The 22,200-nt window shown below is 59.9% G+C and overlaps 1 protein-coding gene across 2 annotated transcripts in view; it reads left to right on the top strand.

Annotated features, from left to right (window-relative positions):
* gpaa1 (glycosylphosphatidylinositol anchor attachment 1) overlaps positions 1 to 22,200 on the top strand; it is a 69,414-nt gene that overhangs the window by 45,066 nt on the left and 2,148 nt on the right. For both annotated transcript variants that reach the window (XM_059971594.1, XM_059971595.1), the window contains exon 12: positions 20,584 to 20,754. In XM_059971594.1, the coding sequence (XP_059827577.1) occupies positions 20,584 to 20,754 (171 nt within the window). The remainder of the gene's footprint in view (positions 1 to 20,583; positions 20,755 to 22,200) is intronic.

The raw sequence follows: 22,200 nt of genomic DNA, 5'->3' as shown, positions 1-22,200 counted from the left end.
TGTGCAGAGAGGGGTGAGTGTACAGAGATGTGTGAGGGGTGAGTGTGTACAGAGAGTGTGAGGGGTGAGTGTACAGAGAGTGTGAGGAGAGTGTGTGCAGAGAGAGGGGTGGATGTGTACAGAGAGAGAGGGGGTGTGTACAGAGAGTGTGAGGGGTGAGTGTGTACAGAGAGAGAGGGGTGTGTGTACAGAGAGGGGGGTGAGTGTACAGAGAGTGTGAGGGGTGAGTGTGTACAGAGAGAGGGGTGAGTGTACAGAGAGTGTGAGGGGTGAGTGTGTACAGAGAGTGTGAGTGTGAGGGGTGAGTGTGTACAGAGAGAGAGAGGGGTGTGTACAGAGTGTGAGGGGTGAGTGTACAGAAAGTGTGAGGGGTGAGTGTGTACAGAGAGAGGGGTGAGTGTACAGAGAGTGTGAGGGGTGAGTGTGTACAGAGAGTGATATGAGTGGGTACAGGGAGTGAGAGGTGAGTGTGCACAGAGAGTGATATGAGTGGGTACAGAGAGTGTGAGGAGAGTGTATACAGAGAGAATGAGAGGAGTTGGTACAGATTGTGAGAGGTGAGTGTACAGAGAGTGTGAGGAGAGTGCGTACAGAGTGAGAGGAGTGTGCACAGAGAGTGTGAGGGGTGAGTGTGTACAGGCAGTGAGGGGTGTGTGTACAGAGAGAGGGGTGAGTGTGTACAGAGAGAGAAGGGTGGGTGTGTACAGAGAGAGGGGTGAGTGTGTACAGGGAGTGAGAGGTGAGTGTGTACAGAGAGTGATGTGAGTGGGTACAGAGAGTGAGAAGTGAGTGTGTACAGGGAGTGAGAGGTGAGTGTGTACAGAGAGTGAGAGGGGTGAGTGTATACAGAGAGTGTGAGGGGAGTGGGTACAGAGGGTGTGAGGAGAGTGTATAGAGAGAGAGTGAGAGGAGTGGGTACAGATTGTGATGTATACAGAGTGTGAGGTGAGTGTGTACAGAGAGTGTGAGGAGAGTGTGTACAGAGAGAGTGAGAGGAGTGTGTACAGAGAGTGAGAGGAGTGAGTGTGTACAGAGAGTGTGAGGGGAGTGGGTACAGAGGGTGTGAGGAGAGTGTATAGAGAGAGAGTGAGAGGAGTGGGTACAGATTGTGATGTATACAGAGTGTGAGGTGAGTGTGTACAGAGAGTGTGTACAGACAGAGTGAGAGGAGTGTGTACAGAGAGTGTGAGAGGTGAGTGTGTACAGAGAGTGAGAAGTGAGTGTGTACAGAGAGTATGAGAGGTGAGTGCAGACAGAGTGTGAGGTGAGTGTGTACAGAGTGAGAGGAGAGTGTGTACAGAGTGAGAGGAGAGTGTGTACAGAGAGTGTGAGAGGTGAATGTATAGAGAGTGAGCAATGGGTGCGGGCAGTGGGTTGGTGTGGATGGTGCGGGCAGTGGGTTGGTGTGGATGGTGCGGGCAGTGGGTTGGTGTGGGTGGTGCGGGCAGTGGGTTGGTGTGGGTGGTGCGGGCAGTGGGTTGGTGTGGATGGTGCGGGCAGTGGGTTGGTGTGGGTGGTGCGGGCAGTGGGTTGGTGTGGGTGGTGCGGGCAGTGGGTTGGTGTGGATGGTGCGGGCAATGGGTTGGTGTGGATGGTGTGGACAGTGGGTTGGTGTGGATGGTGAGGACAGTGGGTTGGTGTGGATGGTACGGGCAGTGGGTTGGTGTGGGTGGTGTGGACAGTGGGTTGGTGTGGGTGGTGTGGACAGTGGGTTGGTGTGGATGGTGTGGACAGTGGGTTGGTGTGGATGGTGTGGACAGTGGGTTGGTGTGGGTGGTGCGGGCAGTGGGTTGGTGTGGATGGTACGGGCAGTGGGTTGGTGTGGATGGTGTGGACAGTGGGTTGGTGTGGATGGTACGGGCAGTGGGTTGGTGTGGGTGGTGTGGACAGTGGGTTGGTGTGGATGGTGTGGACAGTGGGTTGGTGTGGATGGTGTGGACAGTGGGTTGGTGTGGATGGTACGGGCAGTGGGTTGATGTGGATGGTGTGGACAGTGGGTTGGTGTGGATGGTGCGGACAGTGGGTTGGTGTGGGTGGTGTGGACAGTGGGTTGGTGTGGGTGGTGTGGACAGTGGGTTGGTGTGGATGGTGTGGACAGTGGGTTGGTGTGGATGGTGTGGACAGTGGGTTGGTGTGGGTGGTGCGGGCAGTGGGTTGGTGTGGATGGTGCGGACAGTGGGTTGGTGTGGGTGGTGCGGGCAGTGGGTTGGTGTGGGTGGTGGGGACAGTGGGTTAGTTCAGTGGGTTGGTGTGGGTGGTACGGACAGTGGGTTGGTGTGGATGGTGTGGACAGTGGGTTGGTGTGGATGGTGTGGACAGTGGGTTGGTGTGGATGGTGCGGGCAGTGGGTTAGTTCAGTGGGTGTGGGCAGTGGGTTGGTGTGGATGGTGCGGGCAGTGGGTTAGTTCAGTGGGTGCGGGCAGTGGGTTAGTTCAGTGGGTGCGGGCAGTGGGTTGGTGTGGATGGTGTGGACAGTGGGTTGGTGTGGATGGTGTGGGCAGTGGGTTGGTGTGGATGGTGCGGGCAGTGGGTTGGTGTGGATGGTGTGGGCAGTGGGTTGGCGTGGGTGGTGCAGGCAGTGGGTTAGTTCAGTGGGTGTGGGCAGTGGGTTGGTGTGGATGGTGCGGGCAGTGGGTTGGTGTGGATGGTGCGGGCAGTGGGTTGGTGTGGATGGTGCGGGCAGTGGGTTGGTGTGGATGGTGCGGGCAGTGGGTTAGTTCAGTGGGTGTGGGCAGTGGGTTGGTGTGGATGGTGCGGGCAGTGGGTTGGTGTGGATGGTGCGGGCAGTGGGTTAGTTCAGTGGGTGCGGGCAGTGGGTTAGTTCAGTGGGTGCGGGCAGTGGGTTAGTTCAGTGGGTGTGGACAGTGGGTTGGTGTGGATGGTGCGGGCAGTGGGTTGGTGTGGATGGTGTGGGCAGTGGGTTGGTGTGGATGGTGCGGGCAGTGGGTTAGTTCAGTGGGTGTGGGCAGTGGGTTGGTGTGGATGGTGCGGGCAGTGGGTTGGTGTGGATGGTGCGGGCAGTGGGTTAGTTCAGTGGGTGCGGGCAGTGGGTTAGTTCAGTGGGTGCGGGCAGTGGGTTAGTTCAGTGGGTGCGGGCAGTGGGTTGGTGTGGATGGTGCGGGCAGTGGGTTAGTTCAGTGGGTGTGGGCAGTGGGTTGGTGTGGATGGTGCGGGCAGTGGGTTGGTGTGGATGGTGTGGGCAGTGGGTTGGTGTGGATGGTGTGGGCAGTGGGTTGGTGTGGATGGTGCGGGCAGTGGGTTGGTGTGGATGGTGCGGGCAGTGGGTTAGTTCAGTGGGTGTGGGCAGTGGGTTGGTGTGGGTGGTGCGGGCAGTGGGTTGGTGTGGATGGTGCGGGCAGTGGGTTAGTTCAGTGGGTGTGGGCAGTGGGTTGGTGTGGATGGTGCGGGCAGTGGGTTAGTTCAGTGGGTGCGGGCAGTGGGTTGGTGTGGATGGTGCGGGCAGTGGGTTAGTTCAGTGGGTGCGGGCAGTGGGTTGGTGTGGATGGTGCGGGCAGTGGGTTAGTTCAGTGGGTGCGGGCAGTGGGTTGGTGTGGATGGTGCGGGCAGTGGGTTAGTTCAGTGGGTGCGGGCAGTGGGTTGGTGTGGATGGTGCGGGCAGTGGGTTGGTGTGGATGGTGCGGGCAGTGGGTTAGTTCAGTGGGTGTGGGCAGTGGGTTGGTGTGGATGGTGCGGGCAGTGGGTTGGTGTGGATGGTGCGGGCAGTGGGTTAGTTCAGTGGGTGTGGGCAGTGGGTTGGTGTGGATGGTGCGGGCAGTGGGTTAGTTCAGTGGGTGCGGGCAGTGGGTTGGTGTGGATGGTGCGGGCAGTGGGTTGGTTCAGTGGGTGCGGGCAGTGGGTTAGTTCAGTGGGTGCGGGCAGTGGGTTAGTTCAGTGGGTGCGGGCAGTGGGTTAGTTCAGTGGGTGCGGGCAGTGGGTTAGTTCAGTGGGTGCGGGCAGTGGGTTAGTTCAGTGGGTGCGGGCAGTGGGTTAGTTCAGTGGGTGCGGGCAGTGGGTTAGTTCAGTGGGTGCGGGCAGTGGGTTGGTGTGGGTGGTGCGGGCAGTGGGTTGGTGTGGATGGTGCGGGCAATGGGTTGGTGTGGATGGTGTGGACAGTGGGTTGGTGTGGATGGTGAGGACAGTGGGTTGGTGTGGATGGTACGGGCAGTGGGTTGGTGTGGGTGGTGTGGACAGTGGGTTGGTGTGGGTGGTGTGGACAGTGGGTTGGTGTGGATGGTGTGGACAGTGGGTTGGTGTGGATGGTGTGGACAGTGGGTTGGTGTGGGTGGTGCGGGCAGTGGGTTGGTGTGGATGGTACGGGCAGTGGGTTGGTGTGGATGGTGTGGACAGTGGGTTGGTGTGGATGGTACGGGCAGTGGGTTGGTGTGGGTGGTGTGGACAGTGGGTTGGTGTGGATGGTGTGGACAGTGGGTTGGTGTGGATGGTGTGGACAGTGGGTTGGTGTGGATGGTACGGGCAGTGGGTTGATGTGGATGGTGTGGACAGTGGGTTGGTGTGGATGGTGTGGACAGTGGGTTGGTGTGGATGGTGCGGGCAGTGGGTTAGTTCAGTGGGTGCGGGCAGTGGGTTAGTTCAGTGGGTGCGGGCAGTGGGTTAGTTCAGTGGGTGTGGGCAGTGGGTTGGTGTGGATGGTGCGGGCAGTGGGTTAGTTCAGTGGGTGCGGGCAGTGGGTTGGTGTGGATGGTGCGGGCAGTGGGTTAGTTCAGTGGGTGTGGGCAGTGGGTTGGTGTGGATGGTGCGGGCAGTGGGTTGGTGTGGATGGTGCGGGCAGTGGGTTGGTGTGGATGGTGCGGGCAGTGGGTTGGTGTGGATGGTGCGGGCAGTGGGTTGGTGTGGATGGTGTGGGCAGTGGGTTAGTTCAGTGGGTGCGGGCAGTGGGTTGGTGTGGGTGGTGCGGGCAGTGGGTTAATTCAGTGGGTGCGGGCAGTGGGTTAGTTCAGTGGGTGCGGGCAGTGGGTTAGTTCAGTGGGTGTGGGCAGTGGGTTAGTTCAGTGGGTGCGGGCAGTGGGTTGGTGTGGGTGGTGCGGGCAGTGGGTTAGTTCAGTGGGTGTGGGCAGTGGGTTGGTGTGGATGGTGCGGGCAGTGGGTTAGTTCAGTGGGTGTGGGCAGTGGGTTGGTGTGGATGGTGCGGGCAGTGGGTTAGTTCAGTGGGTGTGGGCAGTGGGTTGGTGTGGATGGTGCGGGCAGTGGGTTAGTTCAGTGGGTGTGGGCAGTGGGTTGGTGTGGATGGTGCGGGCAGTGGGTTGGTGTGGATGGTGCGGGCAGTGGGTTAGTTCAGTGGGTGCGGGCAGTGGGTTGGTGTGGATGGTGCGGGCAGTGGGTTAGTTCAGTGGGTGTGGGCAGTGGGTTAGTTCAGTGGGTGCGGGCAGTGGGTTGGTGTGGATGGTGCGGGCAGTGGGTTAGTTCAGTGGGTGCGGGCAGTGGGTTAGTTCAGTGGGTGTGGGCAGTGGGTTGGTGTGGATGGTGCGGGCAGTGGGTTAGTTCAGTGGGTGCGGGCAGTGGGTTAGTTCAGTGGGTGCGGGCAGTGGGTTAGTTCAGTGGGTGTGGGCAGTGGGTTGGTGTGGATGGTGCGGGCAGTGGGTTAGTTCAGTGGGTGTGGGCAGTGGGTTGGTGTGGATGGTGCGGGCAGTGGGTTAGTTCAGTGGGTGCGGGCAGTGGGTTGGTGTGGATGGTGCGGGCAGTGGGTTAGTTCAGTGGGTGCGGGCAGTGGGTTGGTGTGGATGGTGCGGGCAGTGGATTAGTTCAGTGGGTGTGGGCAGTGGGTTGGTGTGGATGGTGCGGGCAGTGGGTTAGTTCAGTGGGTGCGGGCAGTGGGTTAGTTCAGTGGGTGCGGGCAGTGGGTTGGTGTGGATGGTGCGGGCAGTGGGTTAGTTCAGTGGGTGCGGGCAGTGGGTTAGTTCAGTGGGTGCGGGCAGTGGGTTAGTTCAGTGGGTGCGGGCAGTGGGTTAGTTCAGTGGGTGTGGGCAGTGGGTTAGTTCAGTGGGTGCGGGCAGTGGGTTAGTTCAGTGGGTGTGGGCAGTGGGTTAGTTCAGTGGGTGCGGGCAGTGGGTTGGTGTGGATGGTGCGGGCAGTGGGTTAGTTCAGTGGGTGTGGGCAGTGGGTTGGTGTGGATGGTGCGGGCAGTGGGTTAGTTCAGTGGGTGCGGGCAGTGGGTTAGTTCAGTGGGTGTGGACAGTGGGTTAGTTCAGTGGGTGTGGGCAGTGGGTTGGTGTGGATGGTGTGGACAGTGGGTTAGTTCAGTGGGTGCGGGCAGTGGGTTGGTGTGGATGGTGCGGGCAGTGGGTTGGTGTGGATGGTGCGGGCAGTGGGTTAGTTCAGTGGGTGTGGGCAGTGGGTTGGTGTGGATGGTGCGGGCAGTGGGTTGGTGTGGATGGTGCGGGCAGTGGGTTAGTTCAGTGGGTGTGGGCAGTGGGTTGGTGTGGATGGTGCGGGCAGTGGGTTGGTGTGGATGGTGCGGACAGTGGGTTAGTTCAGTGGGTGCGGGCAGTGGGTTAGTTCAGTGGGTGTGGGCAGTGGGTTGGTGTGGATGCTGCGGGCAGTGGGTTAGTTCAGTGGGTGTGGGCAGTGGGTTAGTTCAGTGGGTGCGGGCAGTGGGTTAGTTCAGTGGGTGTGGGCAGTGGGTTGGTGTGGATGGTGCGGGCAGTGGGTTAGTTCAGTGGGTGTGGGCAGTGGGTTGGTGTGGATGGTGCGGGCAGTGGGTTGGTGTGGATGGTGTGGGCAGTGGGTTGGTGTGGATGGTGAGGACAGTGGGTTGGTGTGGATGGTGTGGACAGTGGGTTGGTGTGGATGGTGTGGACAGTGGGTTGGTGTGGATGGTGAGGACAGTGGGTTGGTGTGGATGGTGAGGACAGTGGGTTGGTGTGGATGGTGAGGACAGTGGGTTGGTGTGGATGGTGAGGACAGTGGGTTGGTGTGGATGGTGAGGACAGTGGGTTGGTGTGGATGGTGTGGACAGTGGGTTGGTGTGGATGGTGAGGACAGTGGGTTGGTGTGGGTGGTGCGGGCAGTGGGTTAGTTCAGTGGGTGTGGGCAGTGGGTTGGTGTGGATGGTGCGGGCAGTGGGTTAGTTCAGTGGGTGCGGGCAGTGGGTTAGTTCAGTGGGTGTGGGCAGTGGGTTAGTTCAGTGGGTGTGGGCAGTGGGTTAGTTCAGTGGGTGCGGGCAGTGGGTTAGTTCAGTGGGTGTGGGCAGTGGGTTAGTTCAGTGGGTGTGGGCAGTGGGTTAGTTCAGTGGGTGTGGGCAGTGGGTTAGTTCAGTGGGTGTGGGCAGTGGGTTGGTGTGGATGGTGTGGGCAGTGGGTTGGTGTGGATGGTGCGGGCAGTGGGTTAGTTCAGTGGGTGTGGGCAGTGGGTTGGTGTGGATGGTGCGGGCTGTGGGTTAGTTCAGTGGGTGTGGGCAGTGGGTTAGTTCAGTGGGTGTGGGCAGTGGGTTAGTTCAGTGGGTGTGGGCAGTGGGTTGGTGTGGATGGTGTGGGCAGTGGGTTGGTGTGGATGGTGCGGGCAGTGGGTTAGTTCAGTGGGTGTGGGCAGTGCGTTAGTTCAGTGGGTGCGGGCAGTGGGTTAGTTCAGTGGGTGTGGGCAGTGGGTTAGTTCAGTGGGTGTGGGCAGTGGGTTAGTTCAGTGGGTGTGGGCAGTGGGTTAGTTCAGTGGGTGTGGGCAGTGGGTTAGTTCAGTGGGTGTGGGCAGTGGGTTAGTTCAGTGGGTGTGGGCAGTGGGTTAGTTCAGTGGGTGTGGGCAGTGGGTTAGTTCAGTGGGTGTGGGCAGTGGGTTAGTTCAGTGGGTGTGGGCAGTGGGTTGGTGTGGATGGTGCGGGCAGTGGGTTGGTGTGGATGGTGCGGGCAGTGGGTTAGTTCAGTGGGTGCGGGCAGTGGGTTGGTGTGGATGGTGCGGGCAGTGGGTTGGTGTGGATGGTGCGGGCAGTGGGTTAGTTCAGTGGGTGTGGGCAGTGGGTTGGTGTGGATGGTGCGGGCAGTGGGTTAGTTCAGTGGGTGCGGGCAGTGGGTTAGTTCAGTGGGTGCGGGCAGTGGGTTAGTTCAGTGGGTGCGGGCAGTGGGTTAGTTCAGTGGGTGCGGGCAGTGGGTTAGTTCAGTGGGTGTGGGCAGTGGGTTGGTGTGGATGGTGTGGGCAGTGGGTTAGTTCAGTGGGTGTGGGCAGTGGGTTGGTGTGGATGGTGCGGGCAGTGGGTTGGTGTGGATGGTGCGGGCAGTGGGTTAGTTCAGTGGGTGTGGGCAGTGGGCAGTGGGTTAGTTCAGTGGGTGTGGGCAGTGGGTTGGTGTGGGTGGTGCGGGCAGTGGGTTAGTTCAGTGGGTGCGGGCAGTGGGTTAGTTCAGTGGGTGTGGGCAGTGGGTTGGTGTGGATGGTGCGGGCAGTGGGTTAGTTCAGTGGGTGTGGGCAGTGGATTAGTTCAGTGGGTGCGGGCAGTGGGTTAGTTCAGTGGGTGTGGACAGTGGGTTGGTGTGGATGGTGTGGGCAGTGGGTTAGTTCAGTGGGTGTGGGCAGTGGGTTGGTGTGGATGGTGCGGGCAGTGGGTTAGTTCAGTGGGTGCGGGCAGTGGGTTAGTTCAGTGGGTGCGGGCAGTGGGTTAGTTCAGTGGGTGCGGGCAGTGGGTTAGTTCAGTGGGTGCGGGCAGTGGGTTGGTGTGGATGGTGCGGGCAGTGGGTTGGTGTGGATGGTGCGGGCAGTGGGTTGGTGTGGATGGTGCGGGCAGTGGGTTAGTTCAGTGGGTGCGGGCAGTGGGTTAGTTCAGTGGGTGCGGGCAGTGGGTTGGTGTGGATGGTGTGGGCAGTGGGTTAGTTCAGTGGGTGTGGGCAGTGGGTTAGTTCAGTGGGTGCGGGCAGTGGGTTAGTTCAGTGGGTGCGGGCAGTGGGTTGGTGTGGATGGTGTGGGCAGTGGGTTAGTTCAGTGGGTGTGGGCAGTGGGTTAGTTCAGTGGGTGTGGGCAGTGGGTTGGTTCAGTGGGTGCGGGCAGTGGGTTAGTTCAGTGGGTGCGGGCAGTGGGTTAGTTCAGTGGGTGCGGGCAGTGGGTTAGTTCAGTGGGTGCGGGCAGTGGGTTAGTTCAGTGGGTGCGGGCAGTGGGTTGGTGTGGATGGTGCGGGCAGTGGGTTGGTGTGGATGGTGCGGGCAGTGGGTTGGTGTGGATGGTGCGGGCAGTGGGTTAGTTCAGTGGGTGCGGGCAGTGGGTTAGTTCAGTGGGTGCGGGCAGTGGGTTGGTGTGGATGGTGTGGGCAGTGGGTTAGTTCAGTGGGTGTGGGCAGTGGGTTAGTTCAGTGGGTGTGGGCAGTGGGTTGGTTCAGTGGGTGTGGGCAGTGGGTTAGTTCAGTGGGTGTGGGCAGTGGGTTAGTTCAGTGGGTGCGGGCAGTGGGTTAGTTCAGTGGGTGCGGGCAGTGGGTTGGTTCAGTGGGTGTGGGCAGTGGGTTGGTTCAGTGGGTGCGGGCAGTGGGTTGGTTCAGTGGGTGCGGGCAGTGGGTTAGTTCAGTGGGTGCGGGCAGTGGGTTGGTGTGGATGGTGCGGGCAGTGGGTTAGTTCAGTGGGTGTGGGCAGTGGGTTAGTTCAGTGGGTGCGGGCAGTGGGTTAGTTCAGTGGGTGTGGGCAGTGGGTTAGTTCAGTGGGTGCGGGCAGTGGGTTGGTGTGGATGGTGCGGGCAGTGGGTTGGTGTGGATGGTGCGGGCAGTGGGTTGGTGTGGATGGTGCGGGCAGTGGGTTGGTGTGGATGGTGCGGGCAGTGGGTTAGTTCAGTGGGTGTGGGCAGTGGGTTAGTTCAGTGGGTGTGGGCAGTGGGTTAGTTCAGTGGGTGTGGGCAGTGGGTTAGTTCAGTGGGTGTGGGCAGTGGGTTAGTTCAGTGGGTGTGGGCAGTGGGTTAGTTCAGTGGGTGTGGGCAGTGGGTTGGTGTGGATGGTGTGGGCAGTGGGTTAGTTCAGTGGGTGCGGGCAGTGGGTTAGTTCAGTGGGTGCGGGCAGTGGGTTAGTTCAGTGGGTGCGGGCAGTGGGTTGGTGTGGATGGTGCGGGCAGTGGGTTAGTTCAGTGGGTGCGGGCAGTGGGTTAGTTCAGTGGGTGCGGGCAGTGGGTTAGTTCAGTGGGTGCGGGCAGTGGGTTAGTTCAGTGGGTGCGGGCAGTGGGTTGGTGTGGATGGTGCGGGCAGTGGGTTAGTTCAGTGGGTGCGGGCAGTGGGTTAGTTCAGTGGGTGCGGGCAGTGGGTTAGTTCAGTGGGTGCGGGCAGTGGGTTAGTTCAGTGGGTGTGGGCAGTGGGTTGGTGTGGATGGTGTGGACAGTGGGTTAGTTCAGTGGGTGTGGGCAGTGGGTTAGTTCAGTGGGTGTGGACAGTGGGTTGGTGTGGATGGTGTGGACAGTGGGTTAGTTCAGTGGGTGTGGGCAGTGGGTTAGTTCAGTGGGTGTGGGCAGTGGGTTGGTGTGGATGGTGTGGACAGTGGGTTAGTTCAGTGGGTGTGGGCAGTGGGTTAGTTCAGTGGGTGTGGACAGTGGGTTGGTGTGGATGGTGTGGACAGTGGGTTAGTTCAGTGGGTGTGGGCAGTGGGTTAGTTCAGTGGGTGTGGGCAGTGGGTTGGTGTGGATGGTGTGGACAGTGGGTTAGTTCAGTGGGTGTGGGCAGTGGGTTAGTTCAGTGGGTGCGGGCAGTGGGTTAGTTCAGTGGGTGCGGGCAGTGGGTTAGTTCAGTGGGTGCGGGCAGTGGGTTAGTTCAGTGGGTGCGGGCAGTGGGTTAGTTCAGTGGGTGTGGGCAGTGGGTTGGTGTGGATGGTGCGGGCAGTGGGTTAGTTCAGTGGGTGCGGGCAGTGGGTTGGTGTGGATGGTGCGGGCAGTGGGTTAGTTCAGTGGGTGCGGGCAGTGGGTTGGTGTGGATGGTGCGGGCAGTGGGTTAGTTCAGTGGGTGTGGGCAGTGGGTTGGTGTGGATGGTGCGGGCAGTGGGTTAGTTCAGTGGGTGCGGGCAGTGGGTTGGTGTGGATGGTGCGGGCAGTGGGTTAGTTCAGTGGGTGTGGGCAGTGGGTTGGTGTGGATGGTGCGGGCAGTGGGTTAGTTCAGTGGGTGTGGGCAGTGGGTTAGTTCAGTGGGTGTGGGCAGTGGGTTGGTTCAGTGGGTGTGGGCAGTGGGTTAGTTCAGTGGGTGTGGGCAGTGGGTTAGTTCAGTGGGTGTGGGCAGTGGGTTGGTGTGGATGGTGCAGGCAGTGGGTTAGTTCAGTGGGTGTGGGCAGTGGGTTAGTTCAGTGGGTGTGGGCAGTGGGTTGGTTCAGTGGGTGTGGGCAGTGGGTTAGTTCAGTGGGTGTGGGCAGTGGGTTAGTTCAGTGGGTGCGGGCAGTGGGTTAGTTCAGTGGGTGTGGGCAGTGGGTTAGTTCAGTGGGTGTGGGCAGTGGGTTGGTTCAGTGGGTGTGGGCAGTGGGTTAGTTCAGTGGGTGTGGGCAGTGGGTTGGTTCAGTGGGTGTGGGCAGTGGGTTAGTTCAGTGGGTGCGGGCAGTGGGTTAGTTCAGTGGGTGTGGGCAGTGGGTTAGTTCAGTGGGTGCGGACAGTGGGTTGGTTCAGTGGGTGCGGGCAGTGGGTTGGTGTGGATGGTGCGGGCAGTGGATTAGTTCAGTGGGTGCGGGCAGTGGGTTGGTGTGGATGGTGCGGGCAGTGGGTTGGTTCAGTGGGTGTGGGCAGTGGGTTGGTGTGGATGGTGCGGGCAGTGGGTTGGTGTGGATGGTGCGGGCAGTGGGTTAGTTCAGTGGGTGTGGGCAGTGGGTTGGTGTGGATGGTGCGGGCAGTGGGTTGGTGTGGATGGTGCGGGCAGTTGGTTAGTTCAGTGGGTGTGGGCAGTGGGTTGGTGTGGATGGTGCGGGCAGTGGGTTGGTGTGGATGGTGCGGGCAGTGGGTTAGTTCAGTGGGTGTGGGCAGTGGGTTAGTTCAGTGGGTGTGGACAGTGGGTTAGTTCAGTGGGTGCGGGCAGTGGGTTGGTGTGGATGGTGCGGGCAGTGGGTTGGTTCAGTGGGTGTGGGCAGTGGGTTGGTGTGGATGGTGCGGGCAGTGGGTTAGTTCAGTGGGTGTGGGCAGTGGGTTAGTTCAGTGGGTGCGGGCAGTGGGTTGGTGTGGATGGTGCGGGCAGTGGGTTAGTTCAGTGGGTGTGGACAGTGGGTTAGTTCAGTGGGTGCGGGCAGTGGGTTGGTGTGGATGGTGCGGGCAGTGGGTTGGTTCAGTGGGTGTGGGCAGTGGGTTGGTGTGGATGGTGCGGGCAGTGGGTTAGTTCAGTGGGTGTGGGCAGTGGGTTAGTTCAGTGGGTGTGGGCAGTGGGTTAGTTCAGTGGGTGCGGGCAGTGGGTTGGTTCAGTGGGTGTGGGCAGTGGGTTGGTTCAGTGGGTGCGGGCAGTGGGTTGGTTCAGTGGGTGCGGGCAGTGGGTTAGTTCAGTGGGTGCGGGCAGTGGGTTAGTTCAGTGGGTGTGGGCAGTGGGTTGGTGTGGATGGTGCGGGCAGTGGGTTGGTGTGGATGGTGCGGGCAGTGGGTTGGTGTGGATGGTGCGGGCAGTGGGTTAGTTCAGTGGGTGTGGGCAGTGGGTTAGTTCAGTGGGTGTGGCAGTGGGTTAGTTCAGTGGGTGTGGGCAGTGGGTTAGTTCAGTGGGTGTGGGCAGTGGGTTAGTTCAGTGGGTGTGGGCAGTGGGTTAGTTCAGTGGGTGTGGGCAGTGGGTTGGTGTGGATGGTGTGGGCAGTGGGTTAGTTCAGTGGGTGCGGGCAGTGGGTTAGTTCAGTGGGTGCGGGCAGTGGGTTAGTTCAGTGGGTGCGGGCAGTGGGTTGGTGTGGATGGTGCGGGCAGTGGGTTAGTTCAGTGGGTGCGGGCAGTGGGTTAGTTCAGTGGGTGCGGGCAGTGGGTTAGTTCAGTGGGTGCGGGCAGTGGGTTAGTTCAGTGGGTGCGGGCAGTGGGTTGGTGTGGATGGTGCGGGCAGTGGGTTAGTTCAGTGGGTGCGGGCAGTGGGTTAGTTCAGTGGGTGCGGGCAGTGGGTTAGTTCAGTGGGTGCGGGCAGTGGGTTAGTTCAGTGGGTGTGGGCAGTGGGTTGGTGTGGATGGTGTGGACAGTGGGTTAGTTCAGTGGGTGTGGGCAGTGGGTTAGTTCAGTGGGTGTGGACAGTGGGTTGGTGTGGATGGTGTGGACAGTGGGTTAGTTCAGTGGGTGTGGGCAGTGGGTTAGTTCAGTGGGTGTGGGCAGTGGGTTGGTGTGGATGGTGTGGACAGTGGGTTAGTTCAGTGGGTGTGGGCAGTGGGTTAGTTCAGTGGGTGTGGACAGTGGGTTGGTGTGGATGGTGTGGACAGTGGGTTAGTTCAGTGGGTGTGGGCAGTGGGTTAGTTCAGTGGGTGTGGGCAGTGGGTTGGTGTGGATGGTGTGGACAGTGGGTTAGTTCAGTGGGTGTGGGCAGTGGGTTAGTTCAGTGGGTGCGGGCAGTGGGTTAGTTCAGTGGGTGCGGGCAGTGGGTTAGTTCAGTGGGTGCGGGCAGTGGGTTAGTTCAGTGGGTGCGGGCAGTGGGTTAGTTCAGTGGGTGTGGGCAGTGGGTTGGTGTGGATGGTGCGGGCAGTGGGTTAGTTCAGTGGGTGCGGGCAGTGGGTTGGTGTGGATGGTGCGGGCAGTGGGTTAGTTCAGTGGGTGCGGGCAGTGGGTTGGTGTGGATGGTGCGGGCAGTGGGTTAGTTCAGTGGGTGTGGGCAGTGGGTTGGTGTGGATGGTGCGGGCAGTGGGTTAGTTCAGTGGGTGCGGGCAGTGGGTTGGTGTGGATGGTGCGGGCAGTGGGTTAGTTCAGTGGGTGTGGGCAGTGGGTTGGTGTGGATGGTGCGGGCAGTGGGTTAGTTCAGTGGGTGTGGGCAGTGGGTTAGTTCAGTGGGTGTGGGCAGTGGGTTGGTTCAGTGGGTGTGGGCAGTGGGTTAGTTCAGTGGGTGTGGGCAGTGGGTTAGTTCAGTGGGTGTGGGCAGTGGGTTGGTGTGGATGGTGCAGGCAGTGGGTTAGTTCAGTGGGTGTGGGCAGTGGGTTAGTTCAGTGGGTGTGGGCAGTGGGTTGGTTCAGTGGGTGTGGGCAGTGGGTTAGTTCAGTGGGTGTGGGCAGTGGGTTAGTTCAGTGGGTGCGGGCAGTGGGTTAGTTCAGTGGGTGTGGGCAGTGGGTTAGTTCAGTGGGTGTGGGCAGTGGGTTGGTTCAGTGGGTGTGGTCAGTGGGTTAGTTCAGTGGGTGTGGGCAGTGGGTTGGTTCAGTGGGTGTGGGCAGTGGGTTAGTTCAGTGGGTGCGGGCAGTGGGTTAGTTCAGTGGGTGTGGGCAGTGGGTTAGTTCAGTGGGTGCGGACAGTGGGTTGGTTCAGTGGGTGCGGGCAGTGGGTTGGTGTGGATGGTGCGGGCAGTGGGTTAGTTCAGTGGGTGCGGGCAGTGGGTTGGTGTGGATGGTGCGGGCAGTGGGTTGGTTCAGTGGGTGTGGGCAGTGGGTTGGTGTGGATGGTGCGGGCAGTGGGTTGGTGTGGATGGTGCGGGCAGTGGGTTAGTTCAGTGGGTGTGGGCAGTGGGTTGGTGTGGATGGTGCGGGCAGTGGGTTGGTGTGGATGGTGCGGGCAGTGGGTTAGTTCAGTGGGTGTGGGCAGTGGGTTGGTGTGGATGGTGTGGACAGTGGGTTAGTTCAGTGGGTGTGGGCAGTGGGTTAGTTCAGTGGGTGTGGACAGTGGGTTGGTGTGGATGGTGTGGACAGTGGGTTAGTTCAGTGGGTGTGGGCAGTGGGTTAGTTCAGTGGGTGTGGGCAGTGGGTTGGTGTGGATGGTGTGGACAGTGGGTTAGTTCAGTGGGTGTGGGCAGTGGGTTAGTTCAGTGGGTGTGGACAGTGGGTTGGTGTGGATGGTGTGGACAGTGGGTTAGTTCAGTGGGTGTGGGCAGTGGGTTAGTTCAGTGGGTGTGGGCAGTGGGTTGGTGTGGATGGTGTGGACAGTGGGTTAGTTCAGTGGGTGCGGGCAGTGGGTTAGTTCAGTGGGTGCGGGCAGTGGGTTAGTTCAGTGGGTGCGGGCAGTGGGTTAGTTCAGTGGGTGCGGGCAGTGGGTTAGTTCAGTGGGTGTGGGCAGTGGGTTGGTGTGGATGGTGCGGGCAGTGGGTTAGTTCAGTGGGTGCGGGCAGTGGGTTGGTGTGGATGGTGCGGGCAGTGGGTTAGTTCAGTGGGTGCGGGCAGTGGGTTGGTGTGGATGGTGCGGGCAGTGGGTTAGTTCAGTGGGTGTGGGCAGTGGGTTGGTGTGGATGGTGCGGGCAGTGGGTTAGTTCAGTGGGTGCGGGCAGTGGGTTGGTGTGGATGGTGCGGGCAGTGGGTTAGTTCAGTGGGTGTGGGCAGTGGGTTGGTGTGGATGGTGCGGGCAGTGGGTTAGTTCAGTGGGTGTGGGCAGTGGGTTAGTTCAGTGGGTGTGGGCAGTGGGTTGGTTCAGTGGGTGTGGGCAGTGGGTTAGTTCAGTGGGTGTGGGCAGTGGGTTAGTTCAGTGGGTGTGGGCAGTGGGTTGGTGTGGATGGTGCAGGCAGTGGGTTAGTTCAGTGGGTGTGGGCAGTGGGTTAGTTCAGTGGGTGTGGGCAGTGGGTTGGTTCAGTGGGTGTGGGCAGTGGGTTAGTTCAGTGGGTGTGGGCAGTGGGTTAGTTCAGTGGGTGCGGGCAGTGGGTTAGTTCAGTGGGTGTGGGCAGTGGGTTAGTTCAGTGGGTGTGGGCAGTGGGTTGGTTCAGTGGGTGTGGTCAGTGGGTTAGTTCAGTGGGTGTGGGCAGTGGGTTGGTTCAGTGGGTGTGGGCAGTGGGTTAGTTCAGTGGGTGCGGGCAGTGGGTTAGTTCAGTGGGTGTGGGCAGTGGGTTAGTTCAGTGGGTGCGGACAGTGGGTTGGTTCAGTGGGTGCGGGCAGTGGGTTGGTGTGGATGGTGCGGGCAGTGGGTTAGTTCAGTGGGTGCGGGCAGTGGGTTGGTGTGGATGGTGCGGGCAGTGGGTTGGTTCAGTGGGTGTGGGCAGTGGGTTGGTGTGGATGGTGCGGGCAGTGGGTTGGTGTGGATGGTGCGGGCAGTGGGTTAGTTCAGTGGGTGTGGGCAGTGGGTTGGTGTGGATGGTGCGGGCAGTGGGTTGGTGTGGATGGTGCGGGCAGTGGGTTAGTTCAGTGGGTGTGGGCAGTGGGTTGGTGTGGATGGTGCGGGCAGTGGGTTGGTGTGGATGGTGCGGGCAGTGGGTTAGTTCAGTGGGTGTGGGCAGTGGGTTAGTTCAGTGGGTGTGGACAGTGGGTTAGTTCAGTGGGTGCGGGCAGTGGGTTGGTGTGGATGGTGCGGGCAGTGGGTTGGTTCAGTGGGTGTGGGCAGTGGGTTGGTGTGGATGGTGCGGGCAGTGGGTTAGTTCAGTGGGTGTGGGCAGTGGGTTAGTTCAGTGGGTGCGGGCAGTGGGTTGGTGTGGATGGTGCGGGCAGTGGGTTAGTTCAGTGGGTGTGGACAGTGGGTTAGTTCAGTGGGTGCGGGCAGTGGGTTGGTGTGGATGGTGCGGGCAGTGGGTTGGTTCAGTGGGTGTGGGCAGTGGGTTGGTGTGGATGGTGCGGGCAGTGGGTTAGTTCAGTGGGTGTGGGCAGTGGGTTAGTTCAGTGGGTGTGGGCAGTGGGTTGGTTCAGTGGGTGCGGGCAGTGGGTTGGTTCAGTGGGTGCGGGCAGTGGGTTAGTTCAGTGGGTGCGGGCAGTGGGTTGGTTCAGTGGGTGTGGGCAGTGGGTTGGTTCAGTGGGTGCGGGCAGTGGGTTAGTTCAGTGGGTGTGGGCAGTGGGTTGGTTCAGTGGGTGCGGGCAGTGGGTTGGTTCAGTGGGTGCGGGCAGTGGGTTAGTTCAGTGGGTGCGGGCAGTGGGTTAGTTCAGTGGGTGCGGGCAGTGGGTTAGTTCAGTGGGTGCGGGCAGTGGGTTAGTTCAGTGGGTGTGGGCAGTGGGTTGGTGTGGATGGTGTGGGCAGTGGGTTGGTGTGGATGGTGCGGGCAGTGGGTTAGTTCAGTGGGTGTGGGCAGTGGGTTGGTTCAGTGGGTGCGGGCAGTGGGTTAGTTCAGTGGGTGTGGGCAGTGGGTTAGTTCAGTGGGTGTGGGCAGTGGGTTAGTTCAGTGGGTGTGGGCAGTGGGTTAGTTCAGTGGGTGTGGGCAGTGGGTTAGTTCAGTGGGTGCGGGCAGTGGGTTAGTTCAGTGGGTGTGGGCAGTGGGTTAGTTCAGTGGGTGCGGGCAGTGGGTTGGTTCAGTGGGTGTGGGCAGTGGGTTGGTTCAGTGGGTGTGGGCAGTGGGTTAGTTCAGTGGGTGTGGGCAGTGGGTTAGTTCAGTGGGTGCGGGCAGTGGGTTAGTTCAGTGGGTGCGGGCAGTGGGTTAGTGTGGATGGTGCGGGCAGTGGGTTAGTTCAGTGGGTGCGGGCAGTGGGTTAGTTCAGTGGGTGCGGGCAGTGGGTTAGTTCAGTGGGTGCGGGCAGTGGGTTAGTTCAGTGGGTGCGGGCAGTGGGTTAGTTCAGTGGGTGCGGGCAGTGGGTTAGTTCAGTGGGTGTGGGCAGTGGGTTAGTTCAGTGGGTGTGGGCAGTGGGTTGGTGTGGATGGTGTGGGCAGTGGGTTGGTTCAGTGGGTGTGGGCAGTGGGTTAGTTCAGTGGGTGTGGGCAGTGGGTTAGTTCAGTGGGTGTGGGCAGTGGGTTGGTTCAGTGGGTGCGGGCAGTGGGTTGGTGTGGATGGTGTGGGCAGTGGGTTGGTTCAGTAGGTGCGGGCAGTGGGTTGGTGTGGGCAGTGGGTTAGTTCAGTGGGTGCGGGCAGTGGGTTAGTTCAGTGGGTGTGGACAGTGGGTTGGTTCAGTGGGTGTGGGCAGTGGGTTAGTTCAGTGGGTGCGGGCAGTGGGTTAGTTCAGTGGGTGCGGGCAGTGGGTTAGTTCAGTGGGTGTGGGCAGTGGGTTAGTTCAGTGGGTGTGGGCAGTGGGTTAGTTCAGTGGGTGCGGGCAGTGGGTTAGTTCAGTGGGTGCGGGCAGTGGGTTAGTTCAGTGGGTGTGGGCAGTGGGTTGGTGTGGATGGTGTGGGCAGTGGGTTGGTGTGGATGGTGCGGGCAGTGGGTTAGTTCAGTGGGTGCGGGCAGTGGGTTGGTGTGGATGGTGCGGGCAGTGGGTTGGTTCAGTGGGTGCGGGCAGTGGGTTAGTTCAGTGGGTTGGTTCAGTGGGTGCGGGCAGTGGGTTGGTTCAGTGGGTGCGGGCAGTGGGTTAGTTCAGTGGGTGCGGGCAGTGGGTTAGTTCAGTGGGTGCGGGCAGTGGGTTAGTTCAGTGGGTGTGGGCAGTGGGTTAGTTCAGTGGGTGTGGGCAGTGGGTTAGTTCAGTGGGTGTGGGCAGTGGGTTGGTTCAGTGGGTGCGGGCAGTGGGTTAGTTCAGTGGGTGTGGGCAGTGGGGCGGGCAGTGGGTTAGTTCAGTGGGTGTGGGCAGTGGGTTAGTGTGGATGGTGAGGACAGTGGGTTGGTGTGGATGGTGAGGACAGTGGGTTGGTGTGGATGGTGTGGACAGTGGGTTGGTGTGGATGGTGAGGACAGTGGGTTGGTGTGGGTGGTGCGGGCAGTGGGTTAGTTCAGTGGGTGTGGGCAGTGGGTTGGTGTGGATGGTGCGGGCAGTGGGTTAGTTCAGTGGGTGTGGGCAGTGGGTTGGTTCAGTGGGTGCGGGCAGTGGGTTAGTTCAGTGGGTGTGGGCAGTGGGTTAGTTCAGTGGGTGTGGGCAGTGGGTTAGTTCAGTGGGTGTGGGCAGTGGGTTAGTTCAGTGGGTGTGGGCAGTGGGTTAGTTCAGTGGGTGCGGGCAGTGGGTTAGTTCAGTGGGTGTGGGCAGTGGGTTAGTTCAGTGGGTGCGGGCAGTGGGTTAGTTCAGTGGGTGCGGGCAGTGGGTTAGTTCAGTGGGTGTGGGCAGTGGGTTAGTTCAGTGGGTGTGGGCAGTGGGTTAGTTCAGTGGGTGCGGGCAGTGGGTTAGTTCAGTGGGTGCGGGCAGTGGGTTAGTTCAGTGGGTGTGGGCAGTGGGTTGGTGTGGATGGTGTGGGCAGTGGGTTGGTGTGGATGGTGCGGGCAGTGGGTTAGTTCAGTGGGTGCGGGCAGTGGGTTGGTGTGGATGGTGCGGGCAGTGGGTTAGTTCAGTGGGTGCGGGCAGTGGGTTGGTTCAGTGGGTGCGGGCAGTGGGTTGGTGTGGATGGTGCGGGCAGTGGGTTAGTTCAGTGGGTGTGGGCAGTGGGTTAGTTCAGTGGGTGCGGGCAGTGGGTTGGTTCAGTGGGTGTGGACAGTGGGGCGGGCAGTGGGTTAGTTCAGTGGGTGTGGGCAGTGGGTTAGTTCAGTGGGTGTGGGCAGTGGGGCGGGCAGTGGGTTAGTTCAGTGGGTGTGGGCAGTGGGTTCAGTGGGTGCGGGCAGTGGGGCGGGCAGTGGGTTGGTTCAGTGGGTGCGGGCAGTGGGTTGGTTCAGTGGGTGCGGGCAGTGGGTTAGTTCAGTGGGTGTGGGCAGTGGGTTAGTTCAGTGGGTGTGGGCAGTGGGTTGGTTCAGTGGGTGCGGGCAGTGGGTTGGTGTGGATGGTGTGGGCAGTGGGTTGGTTCAGTGGGTGCGGGCAGTGGGTTGGTGTGGATGGTGTGGGCAGTGGGTTAGTTCAGTGGGTGCGGGCAGTGGGTTAGTTCAGTGGGTGTGGACAGTGGGTTGGTTCAGTGGGTGTGGGCAGTGGGGTGGGCAGTGGGTTAGTTCAGTGGGTGTGGGCAGTGGGTTAGTTCAGTGGGTGCGGGCAGTGGGTTAGTTCAGTGGGTGCGGGCAGTGGGTTAGTTCAGTGGGTGCGGGCAGTGGGTTAGTTCAGTGGGTGCGGGCAGTGGGTTAGTTCAGTGGGTGCGGGCAGTGGGTTAGTTCAGTGGGTGCGGGCAGTGGGTTAGTTCAGTGGGTGCGGGCAGTGGGTTAGTTCAGTGGGTGCGGGCAGTGGGTTAGTTCAGCGGGTGCGGGCAGTGGGTTGGTGTGGATGGTGTGGGCAGTGGGTTGGTGTGGATGGTGTGGGCAGTGGGTTGGTGTGGATGGTGCGGGCAGTGGGTTGGTGTGGATGGTGTGGACAGTGGGTTGGTGTGGATGGTGTGGGCAGTGGGTTGGTGTGGATGGTGTGGGCAGTGGGTTGGTGTGGATGGTGTGGGCAGTGGGTTGGTGTGGATGGTGTGGGCAGTGGGTTGGTGTGGATGGTGTGGGCAGTGGGTTGGTGTGGATGGTGTGGGCAGTGGGTTGGTGTGGATGGTGTGGGCAGTGGGTTGGTGTGGATGGTGTGGGCAGTGGGTTGGTGTGGATGGTGTGGGCAGTGGGTTAGTTCAGTGGGTGTGGGCAGTGGGTTAGTTCAGTGGGTGTGGGCAGTGGGTTAGTTCAGTGGGTGTGGACAGTGGGTTAGTTCAGTGGGTGCGGGCAGTGGGTTAGTTCAGTGGGTGTGGGCAGTGGGTTGGTTCAGTGGGTGCGGGCAGTGGGTTGGTTCAGTGGGTGTGGACAGTGGGTTAGTTCAGTGGGTGTGGGCAGTGGGTTGGTTCAGTGGGTGCGGGCAGTGGGTTAGTTCAGTGGGTGCGGGCAGTGGACATCCCTTAACGTTGGTGACCCAGTTTATCCTGTTTGTCACCCCAGGGCTCTGCCGATGGAGCTGACAGAGCGCGGCTGGATGATTCTGAAGTTGATTGCCATCCTGTACCTGGCCCTTCTCCTCGGTAGCATCACCCTCATCAACTTCTCTCTCGGCTTCATCCTGGCCGTCAGCCTGGTCCCTGCTGCCGCTGTGGTTCAGCCTGCACCCTACAAGTGAGTGCAGCCGAGGGTGGGTGGGGGGAGACAGGGGACTCCCGATGACCTAACGCCAGCTCCACAGGCTGAACTCCAGTCAATCCCAACGCAGTGAGAGTTGACGATTGAGCTGTACACAATCGAGTGGACGTCTGGGGACTGTAGCTAACACCAGGAGACATAGTTTTAAAGTGATAGGAGGGAAGTCTTGGGGGATGTCAGCCGTAGGTTGTTTTTAACACGGAGACTGGAAAACACCGCCAGGGGTGGCAGGAGAGGCGGATACACTTGGGACATTTGGGAAACTAAGATAGGCACATGCAAGAGATGGTAGAGGAGTGAAGGCCTATGTAGGAGGAAAGGGTTCTGTTGTTCTTAGAGTCGGTTTAAAGATCGGTACAGCACCATGGACCAAAAGGTCTGTCCTTGAGCAACACACAAAATTCCCGAGGTACTCCACGGATCAGGCAGTGTCTGTTGAGGAGAATAAATGGTTGCCGTTTTGAGCTGAGACCCTTCATCAGGACTGCAGGACAGCATGAAATATTAACTCTGTACTCCTCTCCATAGATGCTGACTGTCTTGTTGAGTTCCTCCAGCATTGCTGTGATAAAGATGGGGTGTTAAACACATGGGCAGTGGTCGGCAGTAATCTGGGAGAACAGAGGAACAGAGATTCAGAGAAAGAGTGAGCTACAGAGAGTGAGAGATGGAGAGAGAGTGTGGACAGGTGCAGGTACCTGGTTCTCTCGAGATGTTGATGAAAGTGAAGAGAGAGGCATTCCGCACACTGGCCTTCATCAGTCAGGTTTTTGAGTTGAGGCCCTCTGTTTGTTTGGGGTTGGCCGTGGATGTTGCATCCTAGTTGTTGAAGTCGATATGCAAGCCCTCTTCATGCAGCTGATGAACCCAAAGGTCAGCAGAGACTGAAACGGTCTGGCACCAGCGGCAACGCGGGTGCTGATAGTCAGCACTGAACTAAATGGTTCCACTGGGCTTAGTAACCATGCCACGTGTGAAGGCCAGGAGCTGGACTTGGTTGTCAGAGGCTGATAGAGACACACACAATTGGGAGCATTTAATAGGCAGTGAGAGCTTGTCCCTTTTACCCCCAGCCCTGGTTATAACAACCTTAAGGAATGGATTGCTTGAGATGCTATAGGATGTTGGTGAGGCCACGTCCGGATCTCCGTGATACAGTTCTGGGAGCCCTCCCACAGCAATGACGCTGAGGCAGAGAGGGAGGACAATGTTATCTGGACTGGTAGGCTGGAGCGTAGGAAGCCTGAGGGGTGACCTTCACTAACCGGGCTTCCCTCAGCTTGCTTCTGACTCTGAAATGTGACGTCTGGTTCTGAAAGGATTGCAGTCACCACTGGATCTGGTCTGATGACGGGACTTGGGGTGGGGCTGTGCGGCATTTTGTGGGAAGCTGCCACCACTCTGCAGTGCTGAGGAGTGTTC

Source organism: Hypanus sabinus, chromosome 6 (assembly GCF_030144855.1).
Source record: "Hypanus sabinus isolate sHypSab1 chromosome 6, sHypSab1.hap1, whole genome shotgun sequence".
NCBI lineage: Eukaryota > Metazoa > Chordata > Chondrichthyes > Myliobatiformes > Dasyatidae > Hypanus > Hypanus sabinus.
The sequence above is the reverse complement of the archived record's forward strand: the minus strand, read 5'-3'. Positions and strand labels throughout refer to the sequence as shown.